Source organism: Orbicella franksi, chromosome 10 (genome assembly GCF_964199315.1).
Source record: "Orbicella franksi chromosome 10, jaOrbFran1.1, whole genome shotgun sequence".
Taxonomy (NCBI): Eukaryota; Metazoa; Cnidaria; class Anthozoa; order Scleractinia; family Merulinidae; genus Orbicella; species Orbicella franksi.
Genome location: NC_138154.1, coordinates 26,137,622 through 26,164,863, shown reverse-complemented (window position 1 = coordinate 26,164,863; position 27,242 = coordinate 26,137,622). Strand labels below are relative to the sequence as shown.

Here is a 27,242-nt window from a genome sequence, read left to right as displayed (position 1 = left end):
TACGGCAGAGGGCGCTTATCTATTTTTACCAAAAATAGACACACCATGTACTTCTGTGGCCGAGAGAAATATGACTGTTTCTTCCATATAGATTATTTAAAAGAGAATTTATTTCTGTATGATACAAAACATTACCAAGATCAAATTCTACTCAATCCTAGCTTTCAGTTTCAACTTCGATTTAAAAAAAAGCCACTAGTTTGACATTATTGTCAGGAGTGGGATTCGAACCCACGCCTCCAATTGGAGACCAGAACACTCACCCAGTTGACTACTGGGAAGGGAATGACCCTTGAGTCTGGCGCCTTAGACCGCTCGGCCATCCTGACTTGAGACAAGAGAAACTGACGAATACGTGCTCGCATTCCTGATCAAATTTGAACAATTCTGGAATTTGATTTTTGGCATAGAACTTTCAAACATATCCACAAAAAGCATAAGATAAGTGGTTCGCTTGTCCAGGGAAGGTACTTCCGTGAAGTTTAAGCCGGCTGTCCAAGCGGGCAATGCTTGGTGATCAAATCTGTATCAAGCTGATAAATGGGCTCCTGGCTGATACAATTTAGGTACCCCGCCCTATCTAAGCATCATACCGTGAACACAAGGCCGACACGGGCAAAAATGATACTTTATTTGAGAATCTAAAAAACCATGCTCTAGCTTTCAGTCTCAACTTCAATTAAAAAAAGCCACCAGTTTGACATTATTGTCAGGAGTGGGATTCGAACCCACGCCTCCTATTGGAGACCAGAACACTCATCCAATTGACTACTGGGAAGGGAATGACCCTTGAGTCTGGCGCCTTAGACCGCTCGGCCATCCTGACTTGAGACAAGAGAAACTGACGAATACGTGCTCGCATTCCTGATCAAATTTGAACAATTCTGGAATTTGATTTTTGGCATAGAACTTTCAAACATATCCACAAAAAGCATAAGATAAGTGGTTCGCTTAACTTGTCCGGGGAAGGTACTTCCGTAAAGTTTAAGCCGGCTGTCCAAACGGGCAGTGCTTGCCGATCAAATCTGTATCAAGCTGATAAATGGGCTCCTGGCTGATACAATAGGCCCTTTGCAGCTGGGATCACGTGACCAAATTTTTCCTAGAAAAGTTTTATATTATCGGCTATAACTTAAAGAATGCCAGAAATGGAAAGAGCGCATCGAAAATATCCAGATGGCCAAGTTTGAGGCCCCTGGAATTAAAGAGTAAGTTTATACGACAGTTTGAATTTTCGGAAAACTTAGAGGATTTGTAGGTAAAATGTTGTTGGAGAGCAAGGTCTTGCTCTCCAGCAACTTTTTCCATACAAATCTTTTTATTCTTTTAAAATTTCGGACCGTCATAAAATCTTCTTCTTTAGTGATTGGGGTCTCAAACTTGGCCATTTTGATATTTTCGACATGCTTTTTCAATTTCTGGCATTCGTTAAGTTATAGCCCATAATTTTATGAAAAATAGGTCACGCGACGGCTTAGCTGCAAAGGGCCTATTTAGGTACCCCGCCTAATCTAAGCATCATACCGGGAACACAAGGCCAACACGGGCAAAAATGATACCTTATTTGAGAATCTAAAAAACCATGCCCTATCCCGCAGTACCGTACATATTTACCTTTTATAGTTCGCCACTAAATTTTCTCCGATTGTAATTGGTTTAAACTGATCACGTGATGCTATAGTGTTCATCCGCGGAGAGACTATCAGCCCATAGTGCCCGTCCGAGGAAGATAGTACTCGTCCGTAAAAATTTTTCTGTAAACAAGCGGGCCTTTGGACAATAAACAATTGAAATTGCATTAAGTGAGTTTTTGTCTGTTTTTTTTTTTTTCCTTTTTCTTTTTTTTTTCCCCAAATGTTGGATTTGGCTTTCACGGCGTTCATCTAAAAAAGTTGACTGAATAATTCAATATGATTTTTGAACTGGCATGCGGAAGCAAATTTAATGGTGAACAATTAAGACAATAGTGTTTTTATGTCTCGGAACTATCGGTCTGATAGTTGCCCCTTGGAAATTTGATGTTCCTAGAATCTGTTTTAAGAACATCAAAATTTTCACGGGGCTATTATATTATATTGAGTTCATATTTGGGAGCCCTCTTCCCGGGCTCTCTATCCGTACGGAGGGCTGTGATCCTGTAGACATCACAGGCGGGCATACTTTACGTAAGTCTGCGGTGATTGGCTAATCAAAGACATGGCGCCATATTGAGAAAAATGTACGATGTTTCTTGCGACCCAGAGTGAAGCAGAGTGAAGCTCGACACAAAAGATGCCTTATTTGTATGGGTTTCAGGCAGAAGCATATCACCTAAATCTGCAGAAGAATCGCTATCTGCTTAACAGAGCAAAGAACTAGCTAATAAATTTCTTTTCTAAGAAAGGGCGCAAAGATCAGCTTTTTTTACCCTCATCGCGGAAGTTCGTTTTATCATTTGAATTTAATACCCTGTCAGTATTGTAAATTTTGTCCATAAGGAAAAGTTGCCTTGCGGTGATGAATTGAAGTCACTTTATTTTCTGTGATGACATTCTCAAAACATACTTACCAAGCTTCCAACGTTGTTATATATTTAGAATGCGGCTTTAAGTTAAGACTACACCTACAGAATTTATTTTTCAAAGAAAACAGATTAGTTATTGAAAATTATTGTTCAACGTTTATATTTAACGTTCTTAGCCACCACGCTCTGGTGTTCAATTGCGTTCATGACTGGTAGCTGAAAAAAAATAGAACGGTTTTTGTTGCGTTGGGAGGAGAATTCGTAAGTTTTATTTACAATGTAAATAAAATTGACATTGTAAATAAATAAATTGTAAATAAATTGTAAATATAGTAAATAAATTGACATTGTAAATTTACATTGTAAATAAATTTACAATGACCGCCCAATGTACCATGAGTTACATGTATATAATTACGAATATTTTTCTTGGTCGCTTTTTCCAAGTTGAAAGAAAAAACAAACATTATTGGAGTATTTTAATAAACTGAGCAGAACTGCGTAATGTAGTTATTTTTTTTCTTTTTATGTAAGGTTTTTGCCAAGTTATTTGTTTACTGTTGCAAAGGTGGAGGATCTCGTAGTGGTTAATTTACATCACTTCATGACGAGATTTTCAAAATGCACTATATTCCGCGCTATCACTCATATTTTAGCCCGTCTTAAGCGACGCCTACTCTAATAGCCTTCCGTTATGATTCAACTTAACCTGCGTAGCCACACAGGTCTCCCAAGCTGGTTGGGAGCCGTGAACATTTTAATATATTAATTTCAAAGGAAGGTGAAGAATGATCATCGCAGTGCAAATATGAATTATTTCATATATACTTCACATCATATTACTTTCAGTTGCATAACACAGTGATAATGGTACTAAATGTAAGAGTTTGTATGGGAATGTTACGATCGCTTATAACAGTTCGAAATATGGAAAAGAAATTCAATAAGAACGACTTGCATCGACTCCTGTGTGGCAATTGTGTTTCCGTGAGGTTTTGGGACCGCCCAGACCGCTGTGTTACACAACTGAAAGTTATATTAAAATGTTACGGCTTCCACGGAGCTTGGGGAACCTGTGGTAGCATTCTGGCCGCGCGCAAATTGGAGCGAGAGCAAAACAATCGACGACCACCGCCCCCTTTATGGTCGATTCTTTTGTTTTCTCCCATTTTATGAGTAAAAAGTCTTCTAGGATCGGGAACACTTGCTACGTAGGCTAGATTCAATTTGTCGCCTTACTAGCTCGAAGTTATGGAGAGCACTTACTGGCTTATTACGGCAGAGGGCGCTTATCTATTTTTACCAAAAATAGACACACCATGTACTTCTGTGGCCGAGAGAAATATGACTGTTTCTTCCATATAGATTATTTAAAAGAGAATTTATTTCTGTATGATACAAAACATTACCAAGATCAAATTCTACTCAATCCTAGCTTTCAGTTTCAACTTCGATTTAAAAAAAAGCCACTAGTTTGACATTATTGTCAGGAGTGGGATTCGAACCCACGCCTCCAATTGGAGACCAGAACACTCACCCAGTTGACTACTGGGAAGGGAATGACCCTTGAGTCTGGCGCCTTAGACCGCTCGGCCATCCTGACTTGAGACAAGAGAAACTGACGAATACGTGCTCGCATTCCTGATCAAATTTGAACAATTCTGGAATTTGATTTTTGGCATAGAACTTTCAAACATATCCACAAAAAGCATAAGATAAGTGGTTCGCTTGTCCAGGGAAGGTACTTCCGTGAAGTTTAAGCCGGCTGTCCAAGCGGGCAATGCTTGGTGATCAAATCTGTATCAAGCTGATAAATGGGCTCCTGGCTGATACAATTTAGGTACCCCGCCCTATCTAAGCATCATACCGTGAACACAAGGCCGACACGGGCAAAAATGATACTTTATTTGAGAATCTAAAAAACCATGCTCTAGCTTTCAGTCTCAACTTCAATTAAAAAAAGCCACCAGTTTGACATTATTGTCAGGAGTGGGATTCGAACCCACGCCTCCTATTGGAGACCAGAACACTCATCCAATTGACTACTGGGAAGGGAATGACCCTTGAGTCTGGCGCCTTAGACCGCTCGGCCATCCTGACTTGAGACAAGAGAAACTGACGAATACGTGCTCGCATTCCTGATCAAATTTGAACAATTCTGGAATTTGATTTTTGGCATAGAACTTTCAAACATATCCACAAAAAGCATAAGATAAGTGGTTCGCTTAACTTGTCCGGGGAAGGTACTTCCGTAAAGTTTAAGCCGGCTGTCCAAACGGGCAGTGCTTGCCGATCAAATCTGTATCAAGCTGATAAATGGGCTCCTGGCTGATACAATAGGCCCTTTGCAGCTGGGATCACGTGACCAAATTTTTCCTAGAAAAGTTTTATATTATCGGCTATAACTTAAAGAATGCCAGAAATGGAAAGAGCGCATCGAAAATATCCAGATGGCCAAGTTTGAGGCCCCTGGAATTAAAGAGTAAGTTTATACGACAGTTTGAATTTTCGGAAAACTTAGAGGATTTGTAGGTAAAATGTTGTTGGAGAGCAAGGTCTTGCTCTCCAGCAACTTTTTCCATACAAATCTTTTTATTCTTTTAAAATTTCGGACCGTCATAAAATCTTCTTCTTTAGTGATTGGGGTCTCAAACTTGGCCATTTTGATATTTTCGACATGCTTTTTCAATTTCTGGCATTCGTTAAGTTATAGCCCATAATTTTATGAAAAATAGGTCACGCGACGGCTTAGCTGCAAAGGGCCTATTTAGGTACCCCGCCTAATCTAAGCATCATACCGGGAACACAAGGCCAACACGGGCAAAAATGATACCTTATTTGAGAATCTAAAAAACCATGCCCTATCCCGCAGTACCGTACATATTTACCTTTTATAGTTCGCCACTAAATTTTCTCCGATTGTAATTGGTTTAAACTGATCACGTGATGCTATAGTGTTCATCCGCGGAGAGACTATCAGCCCATAGTGCCCGTCCGAGGAAGATAGTACTCGTCCGTAAAAATTTTTCTGTAAACAAGCGGGCCTTTGGACAATAAACAATTGAAATTGCATTAAGTGAGTTTTTGTCTGTTTTTTTTTTTTTCCTTTTTCTTTTTTTTTTCCCCAAATGTTGGATTTGGCTTTCACGGCGTTCATCTAAAAAAGTTGACTGAATAATTCAATATGATTTTTGAACTGGCATGCGGAAGCAAATTTAATGGTGAACAATTAAGACAATAGTGTTTTTATGTCTCGGAACTATCGGTCTGATAGTTGCCCCTTGGAAATTTGATGTTCCTAGAATCTGTTTTAAGAACATCAAAATTTTCACGGGGCTATTATATTATATTGAGTTCATATTTGGGAGCCCTCTTCCCGGGCTCTCTATCCGTACGGAGGGCTGTGATCCTGTAGACATCACAGGCGGGCATACTTTACGTAAGTCTGCGGTGATTGGCTAATCAAAGACATGGCGCCATATTGAGAAAAATGTACGATGTTTCTTGCGACCCAGAGTGAAGCAGAGTGAAGCTCGACACAAAAGATGCCTTATTTGTATGGGTTTCAGGCAGAAGCATATCACCTAAATCTGCAGAAGAATCGCTATCTGCTTAACAGAGCAAAGAACTAGCTAATAAATTTCTTTTCTAAGAAAGGGCGCAAAGATCAGCTTTTTTTACCCTCATCGCGGAAGTTCGTTTTATCATTTGAATTTAATACCCTGTCAGTATTGTAAATTTTGTCCATAAGGAAAAGTTGCCTTGCGGTGATGAATTGAAGTCACTTTATTTTCTGTGATGACATTCTCAAAACATACTTACCAAGCTTCCAACGTTGTTATATATTTAGAATGCGGCTTTAAGTTAAGACTACACCTACAGAATTTATTTTTCAAAGAAAACAGATTAGTTATTGAAAATTATTGTTCAACGTTTATATTTAACGTTCTTAGCCACCACGCTCTGGTGTTCAATTGCGTTCATGACTGGTAGCTGAAAAAAAATAGAACGGTTTTTGTTGCGTTGGGAGGAGAATTCGTAAGTTTTATTTACAATGTAAATAAAATTGACATTGTAAATAAATAAATTGTAAATAAATTGTAAATATAGTAAATAAATTGACATTGTAAATTTACATTGTAAATAAATTTACAATGACCGCCCAATGTACCATGAGTTACATGTATATAATTACGAATATTTTTCTTGGTCGCTTTTTCCAAGTTGAAAGAAAAAACAAACATTATTGGAGTATTTTAATAAACTGAGCAGAACTGCGTAATGTAGTTATTTTTTTTCTTTTTATGTAAGGTTTTTGCCAAGTTATTTGTTTACTGTTGCAAAGGTGGAGGATCTCGTAGTGGTTAATTTACATCACTTCATGACGAGATTTTCAAAATGCACTATATTCCGCGCTATCACTCATATTTTAGCCCGTCTTAAGCGACGCCTACTCTAATAGCCTTCCGTTATGATTCAACTTAACCTGCGTAGCCACACAGGTCTCCCAAGCTGGTTGGGAGCCGTGAACATTTTAATATATTAATTTCAAAGGAAGGTGAAGAATGATCATCGCAGTGCAAATATGAATTATTTCATATATACTTCACATCATATTACTTTCAGTTGCATAACACAGTGATAATGGTACTAAATGTAAGAGTTTGTATGGGAATGTTACGATCGCTTATAACAGTTCGAAATATGGAAAAGAAATTCAATAAGAACGACTTGCATCGACTCCTGTGTGGCAATTGTGTTTCCGTGAGGTTTTGGGACCGCCCAGACCGCTGTGTTACACAACTGAAAGTTATATTAAAATGTTACGGCTTCCACGGAGCTTGGGGAACCTGTGGTAGCATTCTGGCCGCGCGCAAATTGGAGCGAGAGCAAAACAATCGACGACCACCGCCCCCTTTATGGTCGATTCTTTTGTTTTCTCCCATTTTATGAGTAAAAAGTCTTCTAGGATCGGGAACACTTGCTACGTAGGCTAGATTCAATTTGTCGCCTTACTAGCTCGAAGTTATGGAGAGCACTTACTGGCTTATTACGGCAGAGGGCGCTTATCTATTTTTACCAAAAATAGACACACCATGTACTTCTGTGGCCGAGAGAAATATGACTGTTTCTTCCATATAGATTATTTAAAAGAGAATTTATTTCTGTATGATACAAAACATTACCAAGATCAAATTCTACTCAATCCTAGCTTTCAGTTTCAACTTCGATTTAAAAAAAAGCCACTAGTTTGACATTATTGTCAGGAGTGGGATTCGAACCCACGCCTCCAATTGGAGACCAGAACACTCACCCAGTTGACTACTGGGAAGGGAATGACCCTTGAGTCTGGCGCCTTAGACCGCTCGGCCATCCTGACTTGAGACAAGAGAAACTGACGAATACGTGCTCGCATTCCTGATCAAATTTGAACAATTCTGGAATTTGATTTTTGGCATAGAACTTTCAAACATATCCACAAAAAGCATAAGATAAGTGGTTCGCTTGTCCGGGGAAGGTACTTCCGTGAAGTTTAAGCCGGCTGTCCAAGCGGGCAATGCTTGGTGATCAAATCTGTATCAAGCTGATAAATGGGCTCCTGGCTGATACAATTTAGGTACCCCGCCCTATCTAAGCATCATACCGTGAACACAAGGCCGACACGGGCAAAAATGATACTTTATTTGAGAATCTAAAAAACCATGCTCTAGCTTTCAGTTTCGACTTCGATTAAAAAAAAGCCACCAGTTTGACATTATTGTCAGGAGTGGGATTCGAACCCACGCCTCCAATTGGAGACCAGAACACTCACCCAGTTGATTACTGGGAAGGGAATAACCCTTGAGTCTGGCGCCTTAGACCGCTCGGCCATCCTGACTTAAGACAAGACAATACGCGCTCGCATTCCAGACCAAATTTGAACAATTCTGGAATTTGATTTTTGGCATAGAGCTTTCAAACATATCCACAAAAAGCATAAGATAAGTGGTTCGCTTGTCAAGCGGGCTTATAGACAATAAAAAATTGAATTTGCATTAAGTGAGTTTTTGTCTGTTTGTTTGTTTTTTTTTTTTTTTCCAAATTTTGGATTTGGCTTTCACGACTTTCATCTAAAAAAGTTGACTGAATAATTCAATGATTTTTGAACTGGCTGGCGGAAGTAAATTTAATGGTGAACAATTAAGACAATAGTGCTTTTATGTCTCGAAACTATCGGTCTGATAGTTGCCCCTTGGAAATTTGATGTTCCTAGAATCTGTTTTAAGAACATCAAAATTTTCCCCGGGCTATGCTATTGAGTTCATATTTGGGAGCCCTCTGCCCAGGTTCTCTAGCCGTACGGAGGGCTGTGATCTTGTAGACATCACAGGCGGGCATACTTAACGTAAGTCTGCGGTGATTGGCTAATCAAAAACATGGCGCCATATTGAGCAAGGTGTACGATGCTTCTTGTGACCCGGAGCGAAGCAGAGCAAAGCTCTACACAAAAGATGCCTTATTTGTATGGGTTTCAGGTGATATAAATTTTTTCTTGCATTTGTTCTTTACTATGAAAACGGATAACATTCATTCTTGGTTTTACATTGTCTGAGACAGCCGCTTTTGAGCCAATAATTCGGGGAAGTTTGTTCGAGGCTGTAGACTATAGCCAGGTGGATCTTTAGTGATGACCGTGTTACGGCTTTATTTAGGAAACTACAACCTCGGCTGTTGAAAGTATCTAATCCATACCAGAGAGAATTGGTTAACGATTGCTTATGTTGTTTCAGTCACAGCATTTTATCACAGCTAGGGCTCAAGATTGTGCACGTCCGGCAGCAAAATGTGGCAGTCCTAGTGCAGAACATGAACTGGAGATGAACATTAGCGGTTTTATACATCTTGATGTGTTGATTTTAATATTTGCCACATCTAGATTCCATGCCACTGTTGCTGTTATAGTTTTGGAAATATTGAATGGTTTGTTCCTTGAAGAGGATTGCCAACCTGAATCGCTGAAATGAACTCAAAATTTAAAAAGGTAATGTGCATGTAAGCTTACAATTCTCTCAATGTTGTTGCAAATACAACATTGCTAGATTTCAGTGGGCCAATTTACACTAGAGATGAATTAGGAAATGCTGAATTTATATTGTGGAAAAATCTGTTTTTAAAAGACTTATCTGTCAGCACATCTTCAAGACATGCTGACAGACAAATCAGATGAATTAACTGAAGACAAATTTTTCCACACACAAAAAAGCACCGGCTTTATACCTAGATGATTTATCCATCTCGTGAAGACAAATTACATGTCTTGAATTGCTTATTTGTCTCAGACGAGTAATTCGTCCCTAGTATAAATTCGGCCACTAAAACGGTGTAGTTTTTACTTTAGTATTTTTAATTTTCGTTGTTAGGGTGTAAACAAAGTCCGTACCTTGAACCAACTTACTGGAGGACTTTCCAAGAATGAAGGCAATGACTCAAACGAAACAGATGATAAACCAGAAGAGAAATCCGTGTCCAAATCTCTTAAAAGTGTAAGCAGAAATATGAGTAAGGGCTAGCCAATTAAATGTGACAGAGGTTTTAGCTTACCTGAACTGATAGAGGTTATTGTTCTACTTGTCATGTTAGACTGTCGACAGAGTACGACTGAGACTCAAGGTGGCATCTATGTTTAAAGCTCCCTCTGAAACAAGTAAAGATGATGAAAAAAGGTACTTTACAATACATTGATAAAAAGCACAGTGTGCTGGGTTAGTTCCAAATAGAGGAATGTTGTTGTTTATAAACTTAAGGAGTCTGTATAATCAGAATTGTATTTTAAAAAAGTTTTTTTTCTTTGCTGATTTTGAATTCATGGAAGTTCACCTTTTCCAAAGTACAAATTTAAATAAATTTAATTGTGAAGTTACTCACATAGGATGTCTCTTCACCTGGGAGAATGAATATGTACTGTCCTGAAATGGGCTAGCTCCCTTCCATGGGGAGATTTAGCAACTCCCCTAGTTGCCTCATGTTACACACAATTCAAGCACTTATTCTAAAGTTTGTGGGAGGTATGGTGACCAGATGGTCAGTGCACTGGCTCTGGACTGGGTGGTCAAGGTTCAAGGCCTGGTCAGGGTCATTGTGTTGTGTTCTTGAGCAAGACACTTTACTCCCACGGTGCCTCTCTTCACCCTGAAGTATACTAGATAGGTACTGGTGAATTGTTAGAGTAACCTTAGAAAATGCTGGGGGGTCCCCAGGGGCTTCATTAAGAGCTGGGCAATGGGTCAATTGGCCAGCTAAGAGGATGGTTTTGCCCACCTGGTTTGAACATTTAGAGGAACATTTTTCTTAAAGAGAAATTCAGTTCAAGAAATTTTGCCCGCCTGTGAAAACCAGTTACCCTCCTTCTGGAAACATTGATGAAACTCCGGGGTCCCCCTGTGATGAACTAGCATCCCATCCAGGGGAGGTGCAGTGGCAATATTCCTAGCTGCTTCATGCTGCAGAGTTTTTTACATTCAAGATCAAAGGTTAATTAAATGTGAAAGCACATGACCACAGCCATTATGGAAAAGGTAGCCAAAAAGACTGACAGGTTTAATTTGGTTCTCAGGTTGGTAAACGAGAGTACTCAGTGACATTGTTGAATGGTAATTTTGCCTTTTTTCACAGGGAAAAAGAATTTCATGCAGTGTTCCACGCAATTCAAAATGAGGTGATTTATGAAATAGTTGTCACTAAATACCTGTAATAACTTTTAAAACAAGTTCCCTGCAAGCAAAAAAAAAAAGGGTAGATGTGGCCAGTAGTTATCAACAGTTAACACGCGTTTATTTATTTCAAGTATTTAGTCGTTGATCTTTTTGAGGCCTTAAAACCTTTCTAAACTGATCAGTTGAAATGAAACTTATTGTACAGAGAAATACAGTGTGGCATTGACATCAAACTGTGCACAGAATGTGTTGCCTTAAATTCCAGGCAGATAGTTGAAGATGAATAATGTTGTAGTACACTACTGTAAAAATATTACTTTTCTATTTTGTATTCACACAAGCCAGTTTGATTTCCTGTGGTTCACCTTTGTCAGATAGCTGCTTCTATCCTCCATGTTGAAAATGCTAACTTATAATAGGCCCTAAAGGCTAAAACTACCAGTCCTACTATCTGCTATCCCATTTCCCAGAGTGAGACAAGTTATAATTGCAGCGGAACCAGGGGTCTTCTCGAAAAGCCCGGAAACTTCTCGGGCCCGTAAAGCTATTCTTATTTCATCTGTATCTAAAACCAGAGAAATTTATACGCCTGAAACTTCTTGTATGAAGGGAACCTCTGTTCATATTAAGAATATGTGAATAAAACAGCTCTGTAATGGTAGGGTTCAAGATTTTGCTATAATGACTTTCCGGGCCCAAAAAGTTTCCGGGGCTTTCGAGAAACGGGCCCCAGGCCTTTAACAGTCATCCCGTAAATACAGCCACTTTATACTGGCTTGAACAAAAGCTCAGTCAGTCATGTTCTTAAAGAACCCCTTTAATACTGTCATCCTGTTAATATGGCCAGATTTTTGTGACCCTTTTCAAGGTGACTGGATCAATGAGGTTCCACTCTGTATAGAAATTGTAGATACATGTAAAGGTTGCATTTTTCCTGTGTTTTACTACACTTTATTTAGAACTGTCACCCCCAGTGGACAAACTTTGTCCCTACAGTGTACCAAGTGCCATTGCATTATAAGCAAACCAAATGCAGAAATGGATTATTGAGCTGAAAAACTGGAAATATTTTATTTTAATTAGCATAATTAGGAAACTTGGAATAGTCACTGCAGCCTTACTATAGTGGAGCTCTGGCAGCCCAAAGGGCCGCCAAGTGGAGCCCCATACTCATATAGGAAAGATAAGGAAACCCATGAATGGATTTTCTCATGATTATCATACTTACTTACTTACCTATGCCTAGTGCCCCTCCTGGGGCATAGGCCACCAACAAGAGTTCGCCAGCTATCTCTGTCCTGGGCTTTCCTTTCTAGCTGACTCCAGGTCAGCCCCAATCTCTTGATGTCTGCTTCCAAGTCTTGTCTCCACGAGTTCCTAGGCCGTCCCGTTTTCCTCTTTCCCTGGGGATTCCAAAACAGGGCTTGTCTTGTGATGTTGGTAGAAGGCTTTCAAAGAGTGTGGCCTATCCATCTCCAACATCTCATCACGATCTCAGCATCTGCAGGCCTCTGGTTGGTTTTTTGCCATAGGTCTTCATTGTTGATGGTGGTTGGCCAATGTATCTGCAAGATTCTTCGTAGACATGAGTTGATAAAAGTCTGCACCTTCTGTGTAATTGCCACTGTTGTTCTCCAGGTCTCTGAGCCATATAATAGAACAGGTTTGACGTTGCTGTTAAAGATCCTGATCTCAGTCTGAAGTGTCAGGTCTTTGGAGCTCCAGACATTCTTTAACTGCAGAAAAACTGCTCTTGCTTTGCTGCCCAGATAGGTGAAGGAATTCACCTCTTCCAACAAGTCGTCATCTGGCTGAATTGGTTCAGTAGTCGTTGTGTTAATCTTGAGGACCTTGGTTTTTCCCCTGTTGATGTGAAGACCAATTTGGGCAGACGAGTCTTTAACACTGTTGGTCTTCTCCTGCATTTGCCGATGTGTTTGGGATAGCAGTGCCAGGTCATCTGCAAAATCTAGATCGTCAAGCTGCAGCCAAGGTGTCTACTGGATTCCATTTCTTGCCTGTGCTGTGGCTGTTCTCATAATCCAATCAACTGCAAGCAAAAACAAGAATGACGAAAGTAAGCACCCTTGTCTGACCCCTGTTCTCACGTTGAATGCTTCAGTGGGCTGTCCTCTATGAATGACTCTGCACGATAACCCCTCATACAAAGATCGGATGATGTTTACAATCTTTACTGGCACCCCATAGTGTCGGAGAAGCTTCCATAGTGTATCTCTGTCCACGCTGTCAAATGCTTTTTCGAAATCTACGAAATTGATGTACAGGGGAGAGTTCCACTCACAGGACTGTTCTATAATGATCCGCAATGTGGTGATTTGATCCATGCATGATCAATCCTTGCGAAAGCCAGCTTGCTGATCCCTAAACTTTGTATCAACCTCGTCTTTCATTCTATTTAGAAGTGCCCTATTGAACACTTTCCCTGAAACATCCAGAAGCGTGATCCCCTGTAATTTGCGCAATTACTAAGATCATGATTATCATGGCTAGCGGTATTGCTCGTGGGTACTACGCACAACGGCGACGGAGTCGTGCAACATGGCGGCCATAGTCCAGCTAAAAGGTTGACAGGGACATGGAGCCTCTATTTATAGCCTCCTTCTTTGATATTGACATCCATGTTATGGTCAATTGACCTGTCAAAACAAGATATCCGCTGACCAGTATCATGTGACCATATTGTGGGCTCAAGTTTTGAGCTCATCAAGGTAACATGTTTATTTGAAGTTGACCGCTGGCTAAAAGCTGGTTTTCTAGTGGATTGTGGGCTCATGTTAGGTTAACTTGTGGTTAATGGGGCCAGGTTGTTCGGAAGCCGGTGAACGCTAACCCAGGATTAAAAGTTAACAGAAGTATAAATATTTATTGTATACAAATGTTTTGTTTTGTGTATTTTGAGACTATTCAAACTCAAAACAGAATGCCAAACAATATACAGAAGTTACAAAACTAAAATCAGAATTCTCTTTTAACCTGGGTTATCTTAACTGGGCTTTGAACAACCCGGCCCAGGAGCTCTGCTTTTAGGCTTGCCTAAATCTATATATTAAACATGTGAGCACTGCTTTGTTGCTGAAAGCATCAAACAGATAAAACATTTAGTTCTCCTAGCAAAATTCACAGTAACACTTAAGTTAGCTATTGTTCTGAGACTATGGCAAATTATATCTGGCTTTATTGTACCATTAATTTGTAACAACTTTTCTTAAAATTTAGAAAGAAGAACTCTTGATGTCAAAAGAGAAAGGGGAAGAAAACATGTGGGACATTGTTGATTTAGATGATGAGGCCATTGAGGAGTATGCATCTAATGAGCTTCTTGGCCAATTCTTGTCAAACACTGTGTTCAGAACTGGAATCCTCTGTGTTATCCTGTTTAATAGTCTACTGATTGTTGTGGAGACAGACCAGGAACTAGTAAGTGCAATGTTGTACTAAGGTCCTCTCTTTCGTAGCTTTTATTAGCTGTCGTCTCCCACTTTACCTATGCCCATTCACTGGCCCCCCGGGAGGAGGATACTTTGGGAATTTCTGGGTGGGGATGTGCTGCTGGGACCCTGGAACCCTTAGCCTATACCAGAGCTAGTTCAGCTGAATTTTGCTACCCAATACTAGAGTAAACTCCCCAAATCCCCCCATCTATCGACACTGTTGAGGCTGATTTGCATAAATTTAAACTTGTCAATTTGATTTTTTTATATTTTTGAGTGGCAATTCCTGGTTTCTGTAGTCTGGATAAAACCTTCAACCAACTAGTCAGTTTTGTGAAAAATGATACCCTATTCTAGACCCAAATGCTCTGATTTATATACCCTATCCTAGAGAAAACTGCTTCAAAATCATACCCTTCACAGCGGCACATACCTAAAGTATATAGCCCATATATGGCGTGCCCCCCCCCCCCCCGGGTGACTGGCTCAGGACACTGCTGGGGACACAAGGCACTAGCTCACCTAACTATCACTTTCACATTCTTTGTGGCGTGGTACAGCATTCCCTGCGGATGGTGGGGGGGGGGGGGGGGGGAGGGGGAGAGGGGGGATCACCAAACAGAAATTGATCAGCAGATATTAATTTTTCGACATGACATGCTACGACATGCTACAATCTTTAACAAGTTTACCATGTCTTGGCTTACTTTGCTTATATTCAGTTGGCAGACTACTTGCCTGGGCCCTTGCCCACTGGACAAGAGTGCAAAGTTACTTGCCCCGCAGGAAAATCTACTTGTCCTGGGCGACTGGATGACACTTTTTTTGAGTCCTGGTATAAATAGAGGATATTACACGGTGGCGAGAAGATATGAATTTTATGTTCTCGTGGCAAGAACAATATCTCACTCGTTCGCTTCGCTCACTCGTGAGATATTGTTCTTGTCACGAGAACATAAAATTCATATCTTCGAGCCAACGTGTAATGTTCATTTTATTATATGGAGAAACCAATTCAACAAAAGCAAAAGGCGGGAATCGTGACTTCATTGAACGATACGACACTCACAAAGGTGACATACGGAAAATACGCCACTCGGGTCCCGGATGAAGTCGCGTATGGAATCTACGAGTGGTTTAGTTCCCAGTAAAACACTCTTCTCCATATAATAAATAGAAACTACAGAAGTAGACTGATAGAGTTCCAAATCCTGCCATAAAGTACAGGGATATGACCCCACGATAGGCGGCTTCATGGTTCACCAAGAGCCAGCACTCCTTACTAGAGATTCAATTTTTTAATCTCTCGCTATTTTGAACAATTAATGTGTGAGGTCCTTTTAACTTTTATTTTTTCAGTATCTTTAAACAAATAATTGGATAGGAGAACTGTAAGGGGAGGCTGGGGGTTCTTACTATATTATTTTTGTGAGGGATCGAAAAAGTTTGGAAATTTTAAAAACTGATGTCTGTGGCAACCTTGAAACAACTTTCAAACGTTTGAAACTTGTAAGTATCAATCACATGAGTCCCTCAATATATGAGTTTTGTTGACGAATCGATCGTGGTGCGGTGTTCATTGATAATTCTCAATCAATAATAATCGTTAATGATTGCTTTTTAGGAGCAGAAGTACAGCCATCTGTTCTCAGTACTGGACCAGTGTTTGATGACAATTTTTGTGTGTGAGATTCTTGTCAAGTGGTACCACGGATTCTTCATGTTCTGGAAGATGGGATGGAACGTTCTTGATTTCTTCATTGTGGTGGCTCTTCTCCTTGGACCGTGTGAGTTTAAAACTACCGAGATATTAGTCATTTGATGTCAGGGGATCTACCTATTAACCCGAAAGTGCGCCCCTCCATTGCAAGTGCTGTACCCGAACAAGCGCCGCACTCAAGACTCAGCAAAGATACCTATGTGCGGCCAGCAATCGCAAATCATAACGGTATTGGAATGACTTTGATGGGGAACGAGACAGTTGCATTTACATTTTAAAACTAATTTCGTTGCAGTTGTTATTTTTAGAAAAAAAGGTAATTACATTCTGTTAAAATATTGTTTATGAAGTGTCTTTATTACTTTGTCTCATTGTTTTTGTTGTTGTAATGCTATATTGACAGTGCTCAGTACAGGATCAGGAAGCAGAGGAGTGTTGAGAATTCTTAGAGTGTTGAGAGCTTTCCGCAGTCTCAGAAGGTAGAATAGCTGTTTGCACCAGACACATAGGATTAGCCACAGTGGTCACATTACAACGAGTGCTGCCTAGACATTTCAATGGAAATTCCACACTACGCCGGATGAATTTGAAAACGGAGGTTTCACTCTGAAAGCACCTCAAATATTTCCGTCCACACTACGCCGGAGGAATTTAAAAAACGCGCCATTCACAGGTCCTTTTGGATTTGTGACTGAGGAAGCTCGGTCAATCAGTCATTCAATTAGTCAATGTTTCACCGCATGATTATCGCGCGTGACTATATCGTTGTAGAAAAGGTCCATTTTTAAAATGTTTTCCGTCCCACACGAAAACAAAAAGCCAGCGTTTTCAAATTCTTCCGGTTTGAAGAGCGTTTTTCGAAAAGCTACGCTTTCTTGACGGATTAGTGTGGACGTTTGGCCTAACCGTACAGAAACAAAGCTGGGTTTTCAAATTTGTCCGGCGTGATGTGGGCGCTGTCTGACCTGGGAATATGGCGTCTCCACGTTCCGATTTATGATTGGTTCGTTTGCTCCATTGTTTAACCAAATAACTGGCTCCGCGATTGGTTTTTTTCCGAGCAATTGTAAAACAGGCCGCACGATTTGATAGGAATCAATTTTTTTTTTGGGGGGGGGGGGGACTATTATCATCGTTTTGATTAAGAGAAAACAAAACCGTGGAATCTTGTGCACGCGACGTAGACACTTGTGTTAAAAGCGACACTTTTATAACCCCTGAGGTAGCTGTGGAAGTTTAGCCGAGTTTGGAGAAAGATTTATTGTAACTTTATTTACAATACAAAGGCCTATTTTTAAGGGTATTTTTCACCATTTGTCACCTGATTTTAATTCACAGTATCAGTTCTCTGCCTGGGTTACAGATTGTTGTACAGACAATTCTTCAGTCAGTTCCTGGTAAGTTTTACCTGTTTTAAAGTGGTAAATTCTTATCATATGATCTCAGAAAATTTCGTTGCTTAGCTTAGTTGAGTTACGAAGTACTAGAACATTTAGCACTTAATCAATGGCCCCAAGGGAAACAGTGAGTTTCGTTTCCCGAAGGGGAACAAAACTCACTCTTTCACGTGGGGCTATTCATCAAGAGTTTTGTTGTAATTCCTAACTCAAAAATGGAACAAACTGCGAAAACATTATTGGCTTCACGCCGGTTGCCACAATAATTTGCAGCTGTTTCAAGTTGTACGACTTGATCACGTGCGAGTCTAAAGTTCAAGTTGTTGTTTCGCTATGGATATGACACGTGGCAGGCTCTCCTCCAATCGGAAAACGTATTTGAGTCGGAAGGTATAACAATGTTTTTTTTTTTCCTTCACAGACATGGCCAACATTGTACTGTTGCTTGTGATTATCATGCTGGTGTTTTCTGTGATTGGAGTCACGCTATACCGGGATATTGTACCGATGTATTTTGGAAATCTCTCTAGCTGTATCTTTCTATTACAATATTTAATACTTATCCTGACCTAATTATTTATCATTTTCATTATTCTTTGAGGAAGAATGCTTAAAGAATGGTTTTACTTTTCTCTTGGGAGTATTGCTCTGCTAGACTTGTTATTCCAACGACAAGCTTACGCTCATCCTTTCAATCTTTCTCTGACACAATCAAGAACTGACATACACACTGACAAATTATCGGCTTTAATTTGTCCATTTACCAAGCACGGTTCAAATTCCCCACCCCAGGGAAGGCCTTTTGTGTCAAGTGCCCGTGGGTTGCTCGGTGGGGGATGTTGAAGCTTCAAATTGATCGACGCATTAGTCTTCGGCGCGGACAGTTAGATTGATTCATCATGGACTGTTCATCCATAAAACCAGGAACATTGAACGTCCTGGAACATGCTGGAACATGCTGAAACAAGCTGAAACTTTTAAAAAATTAAAAGTATTGATAACGTACAGAGTTATATATGGATACGGTGCTGCTCTTTCCAAAACTTAAAAGCTCCTTCTCTTCCATAACAGCTATTTTGGGCATAAAAACACTAAATTATTTTTGTACACTCATTTATTTCATCTTGATTCAGTTTATCACAATCCTTGACTTTATTTAGCCATGTTCTATCTCTTTGTTTGTCTTACTCAAGATGGATGGATGGAAATTTTCAAAGCTTTTCAGGTAAAAATGACACATTTTTTCAAGCTGGCTAGAAATGTTAAGATATTTATAACAAGAAATATCAAAATAAGTACAAACTAGTAAGAGTTAGCATAAAATGTAACACAAATTTCTCAACTCAGTAGAAACATTTTTTATCCCTTGATTCATGTCACGCAGGATGTTGGAGAGAATTACTACGTTGGTGGAGGGCTATTTCTCATTGCCTTCATAGCTATCGGTGCGTTTGTATTTGCCAACCTTGTTGTTGCTGTTGTGGTTACAAATCTGGTGAGTAGTTAACCCATACAAGTAGTCCCGCCCGCCCGCCCGTGCTGCGATTTTCCCGGCTCGCCTCGAGATTTTTTTCCACCTTTCGCTTAGTTCTTACCCCAGAAAAAAAAAAAAAAAAGTAGATAAAGAAAGAGACTACTGAAAATGTAAAATTTCCTATTTACATGGGAAAACCGGAAATTCCAGTTGGAAAATCAAATCGCTTGCGCCATTCCGTTTGGGAAGCTTTAGAAAATATGCGCTGTGATTTGAGGTGATGCTGTTTTTCTGCTCTTTTAAGTCTCCCTAGCTGATGTGAATATACTTTATAGCGATTCCCTCTCCCGCGACGTCGCATTTAATTGTTTAATGTTTGTGTCTAAAGAGCTCTGAAATTTCCAACTGGATGGTTTTTGTAAATGGTAAGCATCCCTGATTTTCTAGGTGAGTTATCAGCATTGATTAAATAGAAAATTGAATATTGAGCGAAGAAGGCTCATCAGCCGTAACTGGTTTCCACGCGGGTCCTCTATTCTGGTCGAATTCACACGGCATTCATAGAAATCAGGTTTATAGGTAGAATATTGTTGTAAGTTAATATAATATTAGGATTAGAATTTTAGGTTTAGGATCTTATCTCATTGGAATTTATTGTACCTGATGAATTTTTACCGTGTATAAATAATGATTAAAGATTAAAGATTAAAGAATTAGAATTTTGAGATGTTGGTTTTCTGTGGAGGAAGGAAAACCGGTCGGAGTACCTGGAAAAAACCCTCGGAACAAGAGCAGAACGAACAACAAACTCAGCCAACATATGACACCGTGCCAGAATCGAACCCAAGCCATATTGGTGGGAGGCGAGGGATCTCTCCACTACGCCATCCCTACTCCCCTGAAATTCCCCTGTTCCTTGATGGAGTGCCTAATATAAAAGAAAAATCGTCTTAGCAGACACTCATTCTACAAAGAGTGAGCCGGAGGAACTTTAACTTGTTTCGGATTTATAACTCTTTAATATCGTAATTCTCATTACTGTATGTCAAGCATTTTTCTTGATGTTTGTTCTGAGTATTTAGTGGCACATCAAGAGAATGTGCTAGTTGATGACTTTGGTTATTCTTTTAACTTTTCTAATGTGTGAAGTATACCGAAATTCTAACAAGACATCACGTGACTCTGAACATGTACTTTATTTCGTGTGAACAGGAATTCGCTATGGTTGATGTGAAGACTGAAGGCAAGGAGCGGGAAACAGATGATCTGAAAGCTAAACTCGAGGAAGAAGGTAAGTTAATTACGCATCTGTTTGTTAGCTACAAAGGAGTTTCACAAGAGCTTTATGATTCTTAGGTTCCATTCTCCAAGATCCGATCTTCACGAATAATCTTTGAAATCTTGACTTATCCTTTCCAAGAGAGAGAACAGTAGAAAACTACTGGGGCTATTTGCATTTTAGACATCCCAGTGCAGACAGTTGGAGTGGAAGACATCCCCAGTTTTGTATACCTGAAACAGATGCCGTTTCAGTTACCGGTAAGTTAAGAAACCCGTGAGTAGACTCCTCTCAAAATAAAGTAAAATTAAGAAAGAGTGAAAAATGACCAGTGTAGGGACCTAACCGAACGCAGAGCCTATCCGAGTCGAGCCGAATGGAGCCGAAGTGAGCCGAGGGGAAGCTAGATTTGATCGCTCACCAACCGCTCCTTTATTCTCCCGCATTCTTAGAGAAAATCCTATGGACATGCAGTGTTAGTATTGTGCTTTAAACGAAAGGGGAAGACTTGGCTTGGAAAATGGAAGGATAATGCCTTCATAGCTTTCAAAAATCACGTAGCCTAAGCGTTTTATCAGTTAGGGCTTTGATGATGGCAGTTTGAGTCTCTCTCCTTGTCTGAGAGTGGTTCTAAGGCCATTTGAAGAAAAATGTTTGCATTGGCAAGGGACCAACGTTTATATTATTTATTACGAAGGAAGTGGGTAAACTGAACGAAAGAGGCGAAACTCTTTGCGCATGTTTCTGTTCATGTTCTTGCGTTCGCGAGTCACTCATTGCATAAGACGAGTCGTTACTTAGAAATGTTAAGTACTGTAATGGAAAATAATCATATCTTTGTGGTTCGTTGAACAGGACTTGACAAATGTTTCAAGCGAGAAACTGGAAAACTATCTGCTGATCCTGAGCGCCATTGAACAAAATCTCGTGGAATCTAAGAAGATTAAAACAGAGGTTATTCAGGTAAGACTGTTGTAATCTCATTCCTTACAAGATCTCTGGAGGGCGAAGCTTCGCTTACAGGAGATCTGGAAACACTTGTGAAGAGATTGCGTGGTAAAAATTGAAATTCTTTAAGATAAGACAGGATAAGATTGAGGTAACCATTTGCTTTATGGAGGGAAAAAGAGCAAATTTCCTAATGTCAATACCGTTTACTATAGGCAGTCAAATTAATCCATCAATTGGTCGATTTCACTTTAGAGACTGGAAACTCGTCTGTGGGAGTTGCCCGTCTTCGTGCGAACACGGAAGGGGACAGTTTTTTTTTTTTTTTTTTGGAGGAAAACTCGTCAAATTTACTTGTCTAGTTTTCCGTCCGAGTCTATGCCGAAAAAAGAAAAATACGATACAAATTCACACAACCATACTGAATGCAGACAATATCTAAAACTTAAACGGGATTTTAGGCCTCGAGCATACTTAAGGGAATTCTAAAGTTCTAAACAAGTTACTCGGTTGCACAAGCTGCTCAGAAAAACTTACGGGCTGTCCTGTCAGTAGAACCTGTGACCCTACGGAATTCATTCCGTGTCTGATCCGTGCGAAACACCCTGGAACTAGACAATATAACTGAAAGGTTTCTCTTAATTTGTAAGATTATTGGTGAGGTGTCAGATTTGCAAGACAAAGCCAAGAAGGAAGGCATACTAAAGAATGACGCTGAAGAGGGCGCCAAGATGATAAGCGATGAGAACTTTGCGGTAGGGAACTAGCTAGCTTGGTTGAGTAGTCATCAATCTATATTTCTCAAACTTCTCCTTTTACTCCTTAGTTTTTGTTTCGATTGAGAAGATATATCAAATACTCGAGGCAGTGTTTCATCGGCTATCCAAACACCTCGAATTTCGTCAAAAATACTCCGCTGCGCGTCGTATTTTCCACTCTCTCCTCGGTGTTTGGACATCCCGATGAAACACTGTCTCTCGTGTTTGAAATATTACATCAGCGCGCTATATTCACTGGACAGAGAGGAGAGCTATTACTATACCGTAGCACAAATCAAACGTCGTCACTTCACGAAACGATGATTCTTCGGTTAAATTTGAAGTGTCCTGCGAGCGTTTAGCTAGCGTAATAGGTCAGTTTCGATCTATTAAAATTCAGCTTGATAGTGAGGCCTAGAGGACAAAAAACAAAAGAAGTTAAATTTCATTACATTTCTTTTGTTTGTTTCGGTCTATTGCCATTACGTAGGGTATGTGAAACCCAAAGCATTATACAGCGGCACTTGACTTGGTCTCAGAGGACCGATATATTCCCAAAATAGACCGAGCCAACCAGTTCAATAGCATCTGTGAACATCTGATTTGCGCATAGCTCATGTTTTTTACTAGTGTGTATGTGTCGCCCCTTCCCTTAGTTAACTGGTGGAGACTTGATGTCGAACCTGATGGAAATGGAGCAAGGCAAAGTCTTTGACTCGCATAAAGACACTCTAGGGTCCATGATACGAGAGGGAGCTAGGTTAATCAGCACGGCTGCACAGAGGAGAACCTCAACGTACGAACGGAGGTAGTCTTCTGTCTTGGCTAATATCTTCAATGAAGGATGAAAACTTTCAACTCTGCACCTCTAAGTCTTAACGCGTATATTGTCATTAAGATCGTTGCTTGGCAACGGACGTGACGTCATTGACCTTGTGTTTACGCCGGTGAAACGCGTTCTAAAATCGTTATTTTTTACCGGAGCTTTAAAGTCAATTGTTTGTTGTTTCAATAAAATTTGTTACGTAAGTTTTAATAAATGGTATATGACCTTTCAAAGATTGCATGTGTATTTGTTTCCGCGATTTAACACAAGACATGAAATCGTACTGATAATACACCCTTCAAATTTTATGTAGAAAAGTTTAAAAGTTGTTCTCGAACTGTATAGAGCCATCGGGCTGATATTGATCAAGACACCCGTGAAATCCCTTGACGGGACATGAACTAAACATCCCTGCCTCGTATGCGTCCCATCCAGACAGCTTTCCGGTTGATAGCCAGTGTTCAGCGTGTTGATAAACCTCTCTTCCGTAGCGATTCCTTACATAAAGCCCCGGATTGAAAGGCACGTTGAGCCAGCTTCCGCTGAAAAAGACCTTCGTGAGAGAGTGCTCATAAGCAAGGGCTCCTCTGGAGTTCATCCTGTGTTGGCCGTACATCTGGATGGACCATCCGTCGGCGAGTAGTTCGATTTTTCCACCGGCTTTACGACCTTCTACACAACACCATGGCTGTTCTAGAAAAGAAAAGGAATTATAACAGCCACAAAATCAATGGCTCGAACCTCGATGGGCACCCGTATGTACTCCACTATAATTGTGTCCGGCTGCTATGAACTACAAGCAGAATTTTTTTATGTTTGCTTGACGAGGACGAGAGTGTAAACAATTCCCAAGAAGCTAGAGTTCCTCGGCTGGGCTAAGATTCTTTGAACTGTTACGGTTCTCTCGCACTCCCCTGTGCATCCATTTACCAAATAGAAGATGTTGTTCTGTGTTCTCTAAGAAAACACATGCACTTTTGAGGTCTAAAAAACTGCTGGTGGACTTACAAGCGGAATACCGGGGACGTTTAGCAATTGTTCTAGACCTCTAAAGTGAATTTTATTCTTAGAAAATATAGGAACACGATCTTTTATATAGTTTAGAATATAGCATGAAAAAGCGAAAAAATTTACATCTCAGAAGGGGCGATGATTGTGGTGGGAACACAGTGTCCGGGACATACCTGCTCTATAATTTCCAACCGTGAATCTATTTAAGAAATCAGTAGATGTAAATTCCTCAACTGAGTGGCTGTGAAAATTCCAATTGCTCACGTAACTTTGTTGGGACGATGTCCCAATTCAAACGTAGTTTCTGTAAAAAGAATATAATTAAACTACCATACTATCTATAAGACTTACGAATATCATGAATTACATATCCTTGTCTGGTGAATACGTCTTTTATCTTGACCAGCTTTGGAAAGTCCGCAGTTAGAAATGTGATGTCAGCATCCCTCTCCCAAGGCAGCACCTTGTTCAGTTTAACAGCGCCTAATAGCGTCCCTTCTTGTAGCTCACAAGTTATGTTATTCCTACCGCATTGCTCCATCACAAATTTAATCGCATCGGCTATGTTCTCCAAGCAACACGGCGGAACGGCCAGTCCCGACTTCAGAGGGCATTTCTCTCCATTTCGATATTTTAGCCCTCTTCTGCAGCCAAACCATCGAATTGTCCCGTCTGCCTCAACGATCTTTTTAATGTTGTGCTCATTTGCAAAGTTTGCAAGTTCCTCGTCACGTGCTGGAGAATACTGTGTATGGAACATCACATCCGGGCATGTTACTACCGCAGTGCCGCCATGATCCAGTCCCGGATGTGAGCTAGAGTATCGATCTTTTACCCTCAAAAATAAGTCTCTGAAAATACCAAGTTCTCCACTCAAACGAAAACCCATGTCTCGTAGTAGGGACGTTTTCGCAAGAAATGGGCCTGAGATGTAGTCACAAACCAAGCATTCGTAGAAAGAGTGATAATAACCTGATTTATAAGATAGAGTGTAATTTTTAAGTTGCGTTTGAAGACAACCATGTGACCAGTGACCTGTTAAATTCCTATAACTGCCACCTGCGAATAAGGTATTTTTACGAGTCGAGAGAATTCTTATGAGCCTTTCGAGGTTGATATCGTTTGTGAAATTTGTCAAACGCGGCGCAATCAAGGTATATTCTGTTTTTATTCCATTTATTATACTTTGAAGTAATTCTCCCTTGTTAAACCCGTTGTTTTTGAGAGAATAAATGGAAACTTTATTGGGCAAGTTGTTTTGGCTTGTCTTATCCTTAATCGCTTGCAGCTCTCGCTGATTCCAGTTTTTTCCTAGCACGATATTCACCCTTATCCCAGGAAATAAGCGGTATACGCTTTCTATGAAAGTTAACAACTGGTCCACGCGACTTGTTTGAATAAATACATTTGCAACACCAGTTGCTGTCGTTACAACAACTTCATCAAATATTAATGTCACAAGCTCTTTTGTGTCCCGTTTGGCTGAGCAGTCTTCAGTTTCAAAACCCTTTGTATAAAACGGATAGCCATGAATAGATCCTTTATAAACCTCAGGGCACACAACTTGCGATTCTTTTGCTTCGTCGTCGCTGAATCGTTTTCGTCCGTCTTCGTCCACGTTGGTACTCGTAATAAACTCGATTTCTCGAAGTAGCTTTCGTAGATTGTCGTAATGACCGTCGATAATTCTCGCCATGGCGACATCGCGATCTACAGACATTCTAACGTACGTCAGGTCTTTAGTCAATCTTCGGAGTCGCTGAATTGTTTTCTGGTGTGCTACGCAAAGAGGTTTGTTGAGGACTTTCTTTAGCAGGGCTATCTGCGCCTCGTTTTGTAGAATGCTTCTCGATGTGTGATAAATGTTGATACACAAATATATGACAATCAAAATCATGAGAATTGTCTTAAGCTTTCTTTGAAGTCCCAACATCCCAATGAACCGACGCAGTGATCGATCTTGATACCTTTTACATTTTAGCCAAGCCCTGTCTCTGCTCTGGAAATCCCCATAATTTGAAAACAACATTTCACGACAGGTAAATGATTCTTAAATCCTCTTGTTTGCAAGAACAGTGTTTAAACGAAGTTTTGATCGGAGCACGTGGTGAAATTACCAGGTTCGATGCACCCTGCTGTTTGACCGTCCCGGCCTGGTGCTGAGTCGCATATTTTTGCAGCCGCTTTCGGACTCGTTTTTATTCATTATACTTTATTTTTGTGAGAATATATTTTATAAGAATATCGAGGCTGAAATTTGCGAAATTTTAAGATTATTACAAGAATAAACCCGAGGCTAAGATTTTGAAAGGAATATAATTTTGGGTGTTCAAAATTTGTAAATACAAATACATATCTTTAACAAACCCGTACAAAATTCGTCCTTTCCTTAAGGTGGCCGAACACAGTTTTCAAGAGCCTATGCCTAATTCACCATTACTTTTAAGCTATTTATGCTTTGGCGCCCGTTTTTGCAAGAGTCAGGGTTAATCACAGAAAAGTTTATTCTCGCATTTTGGCTAAGGTGTGTGCTGTTGCCATGGCAACGAGGCTGGTTAAAAACAAGGCTTAAAAAATGGTTTTTGTTATTTAAAAAAAAAATCCAGTCGTTAGATTGTTTTCATCATTTGCCCACTACGAATTGACATTGAATCCCTTCTGTCAACACTGTTCTAATAAAATTTTGACATAGGCGACTTTCGTAATTCGCCGTAAATCGTTTTCACTGCATGTTCTGTATTATTAAAAATTCCCTATGTCAAAATTCTGATTGTTTGCGATAGATCATTCCCGTGCTTTCTGAACTATTTTTTTGCCAAATTTCTTGAAATTCTAACGACTGGATCGTCAGAAATCGGCAAGTTTCTGCAAAAGCAATCGGTCTCAATTTTTCGAGCAACTGCGCATGCGCTGCATTTAACTGGGTTCTTTCGGTAACAAAGAAAAAGCCGAGAGTTGCTGGGTTCTTTGCGTCGTTACCTTTTCTAACATATCTTTGTAATAAAAGACTAAAGCCACCAATACCGCACTGCGTTCAATAGTAGAGAAAAACTGCACAGATAGTGTGGGCGTTGAGTAAATAAAATGACCGGTCTATTGACGGCATGTTTGTTTTTGCAATCCCTGTACGCGCGCTGAATTGCATCAGCAAAAGCGCGCGCGAAAACCGTGTTCGGCCACC

General features: G+C 40.1%; 3 protein-coding genes and 6 non-coding genes across 13 annotated transcripts in view; 1 reads left to right on the top strand and 8 right to left on the bottom strand.

Annotated features, from left to right (window-relative positions):
• LOC145501887 (uncharacterized) overlaps nucleotides 1-27,242 on the bottom strand; it is a 237,544-nt gene that overhangs the window by 145,022 nt on the left and 65,280 nt on the right. The gene's annotated exons all lie outside the window — the stretch shown is intronic.
• On the bottom strand, nucleotides 211-329 carry Trnal-caa (transfer RNA leucine (anticodon CAA)). Its single transcript has 2 exons — nucleotides 292-329; nucleotides 211-256 (listed from the first exon to the last, which is right to left on the bottom strand). It is a non-coding gene; the product is annotated as a tRNA-Leu (tRNA).
• On the bottom strand, nucleotides 708-826 carry Trnal-caa (transfer RNA leucine (anticodon CAA)). The gene is made up of 2 exons: nucleotides 789-826; nucleotides 708-753 (listed from the first exon to the last, which is right to left on the bottom strand). It is a non-coding gene; the product is annotated as a tRNA-Leu (tRNA).
• Nucleotides 3,988-4,106, bottom strand: Trnal-caa (transfer RNA leucine (anticodon CAA)). The gene is made up of 2 exons: nucleotides 4,069-4,106; nucleotides 3,988-4,033 (listed from the first exon to the last, which is right to left on the bottom strand). It is a non-coding gene; the product is annotated as a tRNA-Leu (tRNA).
• On the bottom strand, nucleotides 4,485-4,603 carry Trnal-caa (transfer RNA leucine (anticodon CAA)). The gene is made up of 2 exons: nucleotides 4,566-4,603; nucleotides 4,485-4,530 (listed from the first exon to the last, which is right to left on the bottom strand). It is a non-coding gene; the product is annotated as a tRNA-Leu (tRNA).
• Trnal-caa (transfer RNA leucine (anticodon CAA)) lies at nucleotides 7,765-7,883 on the bottom strand. Its single transcript has 2 exons — nucleotides 7,846-7,883; nucleotides 7,765-7,810 (listed from the first exon to the last, which is right to left on the bottom strand). It is a non-coding gene; the product is annotated as a tRNA-Leu (tRNA).
• Trnal-caa (transfer RNA leucine (anticodon CAA)) lies at nucleotides 8,263-8,381 on the bottom strand. Its single transcript has 2 exons — nucleotides 8,344-8,381; nucleotides 8,263-8,308 (listed from the first exon to the last, which is right to left on the bottom strand). It is a non-coding gene; the product is annotated as a tRNA-Leu (tRNA).
• LOC145501868 (cation channel sperm-associated protein 4-like) lies at nucleotides 8,425-23,280 on the top strand. 3 transcript variants are annotated; one of them, XM_081481252.1, is made up of 17 exons: nucleotides 8,425-9,018; nucleotides 9,420-9,524; nucleotides 9,904-10,026; nucleotides 10,124-10,206; nucleotides 11,156-11,198; nucleotides 14,434-14,634; nucleotides 16,273-16,435; nucleotides 16,772-16,847; nucleotides 17,707-17,765; nucleotides 18,187-18,297; nucleotides 18,926-18,990; nucleotides 19,150-19,260; nucleotides 20,452-20,530; nucleotides 20,702-20,778; nucleotides 21,374-21,481; nucleotides 22,117-22,221; nucleotides 22,881-23,280. In XM_081481252.1, exons 2-17 carry the CDS (start codon nucleotides 9,504-9,506, stop codon nucleotides 23,034-23,036), a joined length of 1,581 nt encoding a protein of 526 aa, XP_081337378.1. In that variant the 5' UTR covers nucleotides 8,425-9,018; nucleotides 9,420-9,503; the 3' UTR covers nucleotides 23,037-23,280. The 3 variants fall into 3 exon arrangements, with proteins under 3 accessions (XP_081337378.1, XP_081337381.1, XP_081337380.1); XM_081481255.1 differs by lacking the exon at nucleotides 9,904-10,026 and having other exon boundaries at nucleotides 8,426-9,018; XM_081481254.1 differs by lacking the exon at nucleotides 16,772-16,847 and having other exon boundaries at nucleotides 8,426-9,524; nucleotides 16,273-16,433.
• LOC145501895 (uncharacterized) lies at nucleotides 23,353-26,223 on the bottom strand. Its single transcript, XM_081481289.1, has 2 exons — nucleotides 24,413-26,223; nucleotides 23,353-23,743 (listed from the first exon to the last, which is right to left on the bottom strand). Exons 1-2 carry the CDS (start codon nucleotides 26,088-26,090, stop codon nucleotides 23,370-23,372), a joined length of 2,052 nt encoding a protein of 683 aa, XP_081337415.1. The 5' UTR covers nucleotides 26,091-26,223; the 3' UTR covers nucleotides 23,353-23,369.

Excerpts from the sequence above, each read along its gene's own strand:
- LOC145501868 (XM_081481252.1), top strand. The coding sequence starts at position 9,504 with ATGAACTCAAAATTTAAAAAG. Across the intron at positions 16,436-16,771 it reads GGCTCTTCTCCTTGGACCGT|TGCTCAGTACAGGATCAGGA; the intron begins GTGAGTTTAAAA and ends CTATATTGACAG. Across the intron at positions 18,298-18,925 it reads TTTTGGAAATCTCTCTAGCT|CCATGTTCTATCTCTTTGTT; the intron begins GTATCTTTCTAT and ends GACTTTATTTAG.
- LOC145501895 (XM_081481289.1), bottom strand. The coding sequence starts at position 26,090 with ATGTTGTTTTCAAATTATGGGGATTTCCAGAGCAGAGACAGGGCTTGG. Across the intron at positions 23,744-24,412 it reads ATATGTAATTCATGATATTC|AACAGCCATGGTGTTGTGTA; the intron begins GTAAGTCTTATA and ends TTTCTTTTCTAG.